At 32.7% G+C, this 10,950-nt stretch overlaps 1 protein-coding gene across 2 annotated transcripts in view; it reads right to left on the minus strand.

The window, feature by feature from the left end:
• The window catches only part of LOC126680693 (zinc finger CCCH domain-containing protein 37), a 43,527-nt gene extending 38,399 nt beyond the window's left edge, over positions 1–5,128 (minus strand). Inside the window, exon 1 of one of the 2 annotated variants that reach the window (XM_050375858.2) lies at positions 4,790–5,128. In XM_050375858.2, coding sequence (XP_050231815.1) covers positions 4,790–5,090 — 301 coding nt within the window. In that variant the 5' untranslated portion in view covers positions 5,091–5,128. The remainder of the gene's footprint in view (positions 1–4,789) is intronic. The other variant, XM_050375862.2, reaches the window with a different exon arrangement.
• Positions 5,129–10,950: the final 5,822 nt, after the last annotated feature.

Consider the following 10,950-nt stretch of genomic DNA (forward strand, 5'->3'; position numbering starts at 1 on the left):
ATGAGTTTATACCACTATCTACTTTTATTAAGTGGAAAACCTTTAAAACCGTTTAAAACATTTAATAACGATATTACGAATAATAGTTGGAACCCTAATCCACAATTCTAAATAATAAACATAATCCAATAGGCCTGATCCCGAGAGCTGAGCTACACCGAGTTACCACTGACCACACTTTTACCATATCCAGAGTCCCGAGAGCTGTGCTACACCGAGTTACTCTATTTGGTCCTGAGAGCTATGCTCACACCGAGTTACCACCTTTCCATAAATACCTTACCCAGATCATTACCGGTGCGCACGCAGTCCTAATGATGTCCATTAGGTAGCATGTTCCAACTAAGAGCCATAATATAAAAATAGTTCGAAATATACGTACAGTATATACATATAATATTAAAATAACAATTTACTTAATAAAGCGGTAAATAGTAAGTACAAACTCACTGCTTGCTAATCCACGTGATAACCGACAAGTAACTAATCCTGGTTCGCCTCTGAAGCACGAACAGTAGACGGGTCTAGACAAATAAAATAATTATTAAAAATAGACCCTGACTCTAGAGAGTACTAGACACCACATAGGACTAGCACAAATAACACGTCGGAAAAACAATCCAAAACAACACCAAAAATACTTAATAGGTAATAAAGCCCAATTAAACAAGTCTATTGAGTTCTCGCTTAAAATCCAATTTACAAAATATTATTTAATAATCTTTAAATAATAATAAATTTCCAAATAGTGGGTTAGCCGAGCTACCAATAACTACCAAGCTAATCTCTCTTGTCGGGTGACCCAAGTCTAACCCGACTCAAAATGGTTATCAAATATAAACCCCGAGTTTATATTTATAAAATAATTCGATAAAATAATAATCCATTTTAAAAGCAGAACTCAATAACTTCAATTTCAAGTAACCCAAGTTACAACCCAAAAATCCCACCATTTTAAGTTTATAAAAGTTTAGGGACTAAATTGTATTTTAGCCAATTAGGGACTAAACTGTACTTTAGCCAATTTGATATCCGAAATCAAATTAATTGCTCTTGTTTATAATTAAAACAAAATGTGAAATTACTAACCAAAAACTTAATTAAATAAGTTATAAAAACGTTCAGGGGCTAAATTGTACTTTTGCCACTTTGAATTTCGAAACCCAATATCATTACCCGAGTAATTATATTAACTTAATTGCAAATAATTATTACTTATAAGTTTACAAATCAAATCAAAACCATTGCAAAAGTTATTATTAAGAACATGTTGGGTTTTATAGGTTCATAACGCAGCGGAATTTCAAAAGTTTATCTAAAAACCCAAACCAAGATCCATGTAATTCGAATTAACAGAATAATTACTTACTTGTATGTCGAATTCAACAGCAATGTAGGAAGGAAGGAGGTGGTTCACTTTGGTGATACCTAGCCTCGGATCAGAAACGCCTCCAAAAGAACGCGTCCTCTACGAGTATCCACACGAACAGACCTTAGCCAAAACTAGTGCTTGTGTGCTAGCACTATTGCTTCACAAGCAATTTCGAATTTTAGTGATTTAGTGAATAATGAATTTCGTGATTCTCAAACCAACTGCTTAATGAGTATTTATAGTGATAAATAACACTAGGGTTTGAGACAAATTCGAATTTCAATCTCATTGCAATTCTACAAGTTTATGTTTATCAAAAACTCCTTTTTGATAATTATCCATATATATTAATTACTATATTTATTATTTTCCAAAAATAATAAATTAAGGAAAACACTTATCCTTAAATTTCGAATTAATATATATATTTATTAATATATATATATATTACGAATTATATATATATATATATATATATATATATATATATATATATATATAGAATCACTTAATCACATTGGGCTTGTACAACCCATAACTGTTTTGGGCCTGTTCTTAGTGTGCGACCCTGTAGGTTCATATAACGTTGGCAGTAGGCTCGAAATCCCTATTTTAGCCCACAAGTCATAAGTGGCCTCTAGCAAGACATTATGACTACCCAAGTTATATGAATATCGATAATCCGATTTAACCATTTACAATAATATTTTAATCCCTTTGTCTCTCGATATCCAGATTGAATATAAGGCATAGTTATGTCATCCTTATAACATTCAATCATTAGTTTCTTGACTCTAAGTAGACTGAAAATGATAACTTCTTATCAATTAGCATGGCCATGTATTTTCTTCAGTCTATCTTCTTCAAGGGGCCCATAGATATCTTACTCAAATAAATGAGGGACAAATTCCTTCTCAGTCACTCACATTTCTCACATAGTTACTTTCATATCCAATGACAATCTATTCCATTATCCTGTTAAAGATAATGTAAGACTGTATCAAAATATGAAATAGTTATGTAGAAATCCATGATGATTTCAAGGTCAAAGGATTATACTAATAGAACTGTAATGAGAATTACTTATGACAGTGATCTATATAGTATTCTCACAGTGGGTCATCCAGTGCCTTATTTCTCAAATAGCACCTATGATTTGACTTAATATCTCATATACATGATTAGTAAAACATAATCATCAGTCAACATCATACTAGTCTCAATGTTCTATTAAGACTAGGGATAGATGGTATATAATTCTTTTATTAAACCTAAGGGTTCTACTATCAAGTCACATACTCGATGACCTTAGAATGAATTAACCATTCAAGTATTTTAATCATTAATATAAAATGATAAAAACTGCCAATCAATAAATAATAAAATGATAAAGTCAAAACATGGTCAAACATGATTGACCTAGTGCATATCACTAACAGAACAGTGCTAAAGTTAAACTTTGATCATTCATTTGGTATAAGCAAAACATATTGGTGATGAAAATGGCCAATTAGCCATCCCCTACATTTGAATTAAACAAACCCGCCTAAGCCATTAATTTGGTTTGCAGAATTCATGAAGCCAACCAATACTTCATTCTTCTAATCAACCTATTATCAATTAACAATCCAAAAACTACATGTAACATCACCAATACAACCTTTGACATCAAACACCAAGAACCGATCAAGAATGTTAACTGCTAAATTTTATTCATCCCGAGAACGAAGAACAACAAAATTGAAACGATGAAACAAATCATTGAAGCTCAAACAAACATTAACTCAAGAGATTTACAACCATTCATATAGCAAAATCATGGCCAAGGAGTAAGCAAGTATTCGGCAGCCACATGAATTCCAGAAACCATATAACAACTCAAAACAGTGGAAACAATTTCAAAACGGTAACCGTACGGCGATTGAAACGAGATCGATAGTGTACCGTTCAATGAAAACGAGATAGGGAAACGTAGATACGCGAGTCTAGAATCTCCGGGATCAAGCGGAATCAATTTCGATCTAGAAACGAGATAGAACGATCAAAAATACGGAATTGCCGTTTAAACCAAAAACTGAAATTCTCAGAACATAACTTACCGAAGTTTTTCTGAAACTTTGAGAGCGATTATGATCAACGATTTCTCAGCGAAAACGGAAGATGATGGAGGGTAGAGTTTGTTTGTAGCATGAAGAATGAATTAGAGTTGTAGTTTAGGTATTTAAGTAGGTCGATTAGGTTAGAAATGGAAGACGAAAGTGCCCCCACGCAAGGCTAGGGCTGTTCTCGAACAAGACCAGCTGGTTTAGGCTATGTCTCGTTCGAGAATTGCCATTCTCGAACGAGACTAGCTGAATTCAGCTAGGGTCTCGTTCGAGAATGAAATTCTCGAACGAGACCGGCCTCTAATGGCACAGGTCTCGTTCGAGACCTGTGTTGGGCCGAAAGAGATTTGATTTGGCCCATGGGCCAAACCCCCATGGGCCAACCAAACCTATATAGGGCTAAAACCAAACCTAATTAAAACCCTACACGCAAACAAAACGATCCACGATACCGAGAACGACTCAAATTGTTTCCGCAACTTAATAATAAAATTTTTTAAATTTTTTTTGGGATATTACATTATCCCCAACTAATCAAAAATTTGTCCTTGAATTTAACATGACAACAATTAACACCAGAATAACACGTATATAAACATCAACCGTAGAAATCATATAAAAACAAAGCATCGTACCTCACGGATAAAGAAAATGATAGCGATTCCGCATATCCGACTCGGTCTCCCAAGTGCACTCCTCTATAGAATGATTGCGCCAGAGAACTTTGACCATCAGAATCTCCTTGTTCCGCAATTTATGCACTTGCGTATCAACAACCTCCACTGGCTGTTCCTCATACGATAACTCTTGGTCAATCTCGACGTTCTGAGGTACAATCACGTGCGAAGGATCAGAAATACACTTCCTCAACATAGAAACATGAAACACAGGATGTACTAACGACATGTCTGGAGGCAGAACCAGACGATAAGCCACAACTCCAATCCTCTCTGAAATCTCGTAAGGACCAATATACCTCGGTGCCAACTTTCCCTTGACACCAAAACGAACCACGCCTTTCATAGGCGAAACCCGAAGAAACACGAAATCACCAACATGAAACTCAATGTCTTTCCTCTTCGGATCAACATAACTCTTATGCCGACGAAAAGCAGTCTCTAACCTCCGTTTGATCAACGGTACCTTCTTTGAGGTAATCTGAATAATCTCTGCTCCCGAGAGTTTGCGCTCTCCAACCTCCTCCCAACAGATAGGAGATCTACACTTGCGCCCGTACAACAGTGCTAAATGAACTTCTGACCTAGATTACTAAACAATGTATTGATAGAGTAATGAAACAAGTAAAAGTTACCTTCAGAAGAGCGTTTGAGGGCAGCAGAAAGCAAGGGTTCAGCGACATCAACGCCGGGCGGCGGAGTCCATGTAGCTCTGTCAGAGGCGTAGGTGCTGTACCTAAGGGATTCATTAGTATAGTGTGGCAGATACATTGAGTAAGAGGACGAGGGCTTGTACTTTGAAGAAGGATCAGAATCTGGAAACCCCTCTAAGTATCGTTTCAACGTCTTCTCCAACAAGTAGGATCCGGTGAGTGATGATGATGTCGACGCCGCCGCTCCTCCTCCGCCTTTGTAGCCATACAGTGAATTAGCCATTTCGTGGAACAAAAACGCAAACCCTATCTATCTATCTCCGGCCCACTTTTATTTCGTTTATAATTAGGATAAGGTACAAAGATAAATCCTAATGTTTATTCAAAATCTCACCTGGCCCTTTATGTTTTTCGGATCTCAATTAGAACCCCCATATTTCTTCCTATGGCGATAAAACATACGATTTCAATTATAGTCCGAATATTTATCGAATTGGAGGTCTCCATTAAAAAATATGATGTAGCATTGATTATAAAATTTATGAGCATGCAAAATCATAATTTGGTAAAAGTTAGTGATAAAAAAGATATTAGATAGTAAATTTTTGATACTGTTAATTTTAACTAAATCATGATTTTATTTTATGTATATAAAATTACAACTTAATTGCTAAAATAAAAAAATCAAAGTACAATGATCAAAGTAAAAAATTTATATTAATAATATATAAAAAAAATTAGATGACAAAATAATTAGTAATTTAAGGATTTATGAGCGTACAAAATTTAGATTTAGTTAAAATTGGTACTGCAATTTTTTTTAATTACTAAATTTTATTAAATTATGATTTTACAAAGTCTATAAATTGATGTCAGGTCATATTTGTTAATGGAGACATCAAATTCGAAAAATATTAAGATCGTAATTAAGATCCAAAAAATGTTAAAATGGTTAAATAAGAATCAGAGTATACATTAGAATTATTTTTGTATCTTTTTTATTAAAAGGCATTGTCATGTTGGAGTGTTGTGATATGAAAGAAGTGTCTCGTCAAACAACTTAACAGGATGTTCGCACTAAGTCATGTGTTCTTTTTAATGGAAGAAACATGCGAGTTTTAGTTGAGATCCGAAAAATATAAAAGGGCTAAGAGAGATTTTCGATAGATATTAAGGCCGTTTTTGTACCTTATCCCTTCCTAATTTCTTTTTCTTCTGGCTAAACTCCGAATAAGATCTTTATACTATCTTTATTGTTTATCATAAAAATGCAGTTTTACTATTACAAACGAATGCCAGATAAATCCTGCGTAATACACGACCAAATGCTATTTTAAACATCCTTCATAATCATTGTGAGCGGAGCGAGTTTCTGGGGCACTCGCCCAACCTTATAGCTGATCTAGAATCTGGTGGATTTTGAAAATAATGGAGTCGCCACCTAACTCAGTTAGAAAATGCCTTTTATACTGATTAGACAACATCATACGCTAATGGGTGAGATCATCGTGCATCAGAACAAATAATCGGGTTCGTGGACACTATCAAAGTTCTTGTACTTTGCTTATTGATAAAATCGATTTATAAGATATTTTTGGAATATCTTATCTCAATGTACAAAGTAGTTCATAGGATAAAGTGCGGGAAAGTAAACAAGTCTGGAAAACCGAAAATGAAAAAACTGGAAAACATGCATGACAACATATGACTCGATCTGAATTAGCATGTGAGCACGTAACAGTTGCTCCGAAAACAAGCATCTAATCCCTGGATTTTTATCATATACTCCCTCCATCCTATAAAGATAGGAAAAATAGAGTTTGCACATGAATTAAAAATGATAGTTAAAGTAGTTATATTTTATTAACTTCCAATATTAGTCTTAATTTAATTATTTAAATATTTTAAATATTATTAATTTATATTATGGGAAAGGTAATTATTGTATTGGAATTGTAATTAAATTTTGAAAAGATAAATTTATTATTAATTTTGTATTGTATAAAGTGATAATTAATGATAATTTATAGAATATAGCAAAAGTGATTGAAATTGATGAAGGTTAATATTGGTATTATTCAAACTAATATAGTAACTTTGCCTATATTTTGAGACTTCCAAAATAGCCATTTAGCCTATCTTTGTGGGACGAAGGTAGATAGAGGTGAGTTTTATTTCATTTTACATGCATAAAGCCTAAACTGGATGTACATGTGAGATTGATTTTAGTTATTACCGTCTTAAAAGGTTATACAACCTATATTATATTTTCGTGACAGTCCTAAGATTCATAGGTGATTTGTTAGATTTAAACTTAATTAACGTGATTATCCGATTAAGCCTGTTAAATGGTGGATCTTGACGTGCTCGGAAAGCGATAAATTTTTTAAGCGTGCCCATATACAAGTGATATATATACAAGGTAACAAATACTTTTAAACCTTAAGTCTAGGGTATTTGGTAGTTGGCTGGCATTTTTCTATCAATATAGTCAGATTCAGGATCCGGAAGAACATGAAAATTGTTCCTCTGGTCAATACAAAGCTGATGGTTCAAACCGGAGTCGATTTCAAATTCAAACGGACCAGGAATCTTATTTGGAAGTTTTTGGTATAATGGGCTTAGGCTTCAAAGCCCATAGTGATGTGGGAGTGTACTAGATCTGACGTGATGGGCTGATGCTAACTGGGACGGGTTTGGAAAATTATAAAAGTAAAATCCTATAACTATTACAAGTTTGTCGGCTCAAACGGGACCCAATTTTGAGCTCAAACGAGCCTGAAAACACAAAAACAAAATGAGTTCGAATAAAACGGGTTTGGGAGGTCTAGAGAAGAAGAACGTCGGTGTCAAGACCCAAACTCTGAAACTCGTAGCAAGCCTGAAATCACTATAATATTTTTGCTTTCAAAACCAATACAACAATATAATACGTTTTTAGAAAACTCTGTTAAAACTTTTCTTTAACTTATAGAAAACGTTTTCTGAAAACTGGTATTGTAATAATGGTCTCAATAATATAAATTGCCTTGTCTCAAACACAATACCATAACTATATATTCCGTTCCATATAAGCAATAACTAGAAAACCATCCATATACTATAAAACCACGCAGCTTTCAAAAACTTTACAAATATAATAGTTCCATATCATATTCATACAAAATAAAATGAATTACTGATAACTGGGATAACAAACTCATAGAATACCCAACTACTACAGCTCTTGACTTAAAAACAATATTGAGTACATTGCTTATAAACGACTTTCGGATCAAAGAATGGAAGCATGGTCACACCAATATCACTATTTTCCTGAAAGGGGAAAATATTAACGAGTCAGTTAAAACTAAGTGAGTTTACATAATTATTAATGAACAGTAATTAAAATATAAATCGCATGTAAAACTATTTATAAACATACAACCAGATGTCTGATCTGAAGCGGACCATACACGTTGCTTCTCCCCAATGATTGAAGAGCATTTTTGTCTCCCTAATGATTGGGGAGATGCAAATGATTGGGCCAATTATTGCTAAAAAAAAATGAGTTAATTAGACAAAATACTACAACTTATAAACTTAATTAGATAATTACGTCCATATCTTTTGTTTTCGAAAAATACAATTTGTTCTTTTCTTTTTTGATTTCTATACTTTTGATTTTACACAAATATCAAATACTCTTCTAATCCTTTCATAACCTAATTTCTTCAAATCAAACTTAAAGCCATAACAGCAAAGAGTAAATAAGAGGGGAAGCAGAGGAAGCAACTGTTGACGCCGTTCGCCGGTGGACTTGAAGCCGCCGCCGTTCATGGGGCTCATGACGCTGATTATTTCTTGTTCGATTCTTCATCTTCTAATCGGACTGACTGTCACTGCTACTGGATTAAGGTCATTGTCGTTGCCGAAGAAATCACCGATCGCCGCTGTTAGTTAAAAAGACGCATAGCCTCCACTGTCGACGATGAAGATCCATGAACCTCCGCTGCCATAGAAAAAATAAATTGCTAATCAAAGGATAAAAGTTGATTTTCAAATTTTTGGTTTTAATCTCTTTTCAATTTTTTTTCTAAACTTGTTGATATGTATAAGTTTAGATGGTGATTTGCTTAACTATCAAATTATATGTTTTATGGTTGCTGGGTTCGATTTTCTGGTGTTGCACAGATTTGCATTCTAGGTGTTTGAAGAAATGCTTATGAGAATTGTAATATTTTTTGGGTGGTGGATAACCAGTGGTTAATATTGGGTAAACCGTTAGATAACCTGTAATTTTTATTTGCGATATATCATTAATGAAATCGTTAGTAAACACCGTTACTGAATTTTATGTTTCTGGTTCGATTTTTTGTGTTAAACAGCATGTTGCACTGTAGGTGTTTGAAAAAATGCTTGTGAGAATTAAGTGATATATTTGGGTGTTGGGTAATCAATGGTTAACATTAGGTAAACCGTTGGATAACTTATAATAAATGTTATTTTGAATATATTATTAATAAAATCGTTAGTTAACTGTTGTTGATTTTTTTTTTGCTATTTAACCAATGGTGTACTAAAGGTACACCAACGACCTTTGTTTTTAATAAATTGTTGGTTAACAAATGATTAACTAATGGTTAATCAATAATTTTAGATTTAAAAAAAAAGACGATTTAGGTTTTATTTGCTGATTGCTCTTGCGGTGATAAAGGTGGAGGGGTTTATAATACAATTTTCAACTAGTTTAATAAAAATAGAGGTTTGAATTTGTAATAGTTTTGTTTGTTGGTTAACCAACAGTGTTAGTATACCGCTGGATAACCAAAATCGTATTCCTGAGATTAAAAAAGATATTTATGAGAATAATAAAAGTCATTTTTGCAAAAAAAAAAGTACAGATTGTATTTCTCAAAAAAAAACTGTGAGGTAGTATTCTTGAGAATATTTTATCTTTTTTTTGGTATTTATCTAAAAAACCCAAAAAAAATTAATAAATAATTTTTTTTTTAAAATATAATATTAATAAACGATATAAATTAATAACGATTTTAAATTATTATTAACAAATGATATAATTTTAAAAAACGATATAAATTAATAAACGATTTTCTATTGAACCTGCATTAAATAAATAAAAGAAAAAATAAAAACACTGAAAGTGGTCGACTTTGTAAGAATCCAAAACGTTAAATATAAAAGATTGGTGGAAGAAAATATTATAAATATTTATTTTCAATGGCCGAGGTCGGGTGGTGGAATTTGGTTGGTATGAGCCAGTTATACTTTTAGCTAGCTAGCTTCAGTTATATGCAAGAAATCATAAACATTTGATTAGTTAGATAGCAGCAGGTGAGGTTTTTCAATGCCTTCTACCTATAATTATAAATACATTATCAATATTCTGCCAAGAAAACCTGTGGTAGGAGTTTGTTTGCTTGTTAATTAAATTGTTCGACATCGTCTCTAAGAATAATGAAAATAAAACATCAATAATACTCATGAAAATAATTAATTTTTATAACCGTTTGTTAAAATCGTTGGTTAAATAAAATTAATATTAGATCGTTTGTTAAAATTGTTATTAATTTATATCGTTTGCTAATATTATATTATTTTTTTAATTTACTTTTTTTGAGCAATGATTGGCCCAATCATTGCATTTCTCCAATGATTGGGGAGACAAAAGTGCTCCCCAATCATTGGAGAGAAGCAACGTTCCGCGTTGATACAATGCGAAACGTTGCTAAGCAGCTGTAGGAATGTGGAATGCCACGTGTTCCGCATTCCTACAATCCGGAGCGCGTGGGACCATACACTTTTTTGGAATTACATTCCAAAGAGACACACAACCGGAATTTTTGGTGCCTATGAGACACCCAAATATTAAAAACCCTGAAAAAATAGCAACAAATACTCTCTTTGTATTATAAAGTGACATGTATTGATTATGGACCAAAACAATTTATCAATTCGATAAATAGTACATACTGGAGGGAATAGTACAAAAATTTGAAAGATAACGTACATAAAAAAATGTTTAATTTTATTTTATACAAAATGTAACCTTATTTTATTAGTTTATTAATTAATTATAAATAACTTTGAAATGTAAAAATTATTTATGAAACATTTAAAAATAAAAATAAAATATATTATTC

The sequence above is a fragment of the Mercurialis annua genome, linkage group LG5, assembly GCF_937616625.2.
Source record: "Mercurialis annua linkage group LG5, ddMerAnnu1.2, whole genome shotgun sequence".
In the NCBI taxonomy this organism is placed as follows: domain Eukaryota; kingdom Viridiplantae; phylum Streptophyta; class Magnoliopsida; order Malpighiales; family Euphorbiaceae; genus Mercurialis; species Mercurialis annua.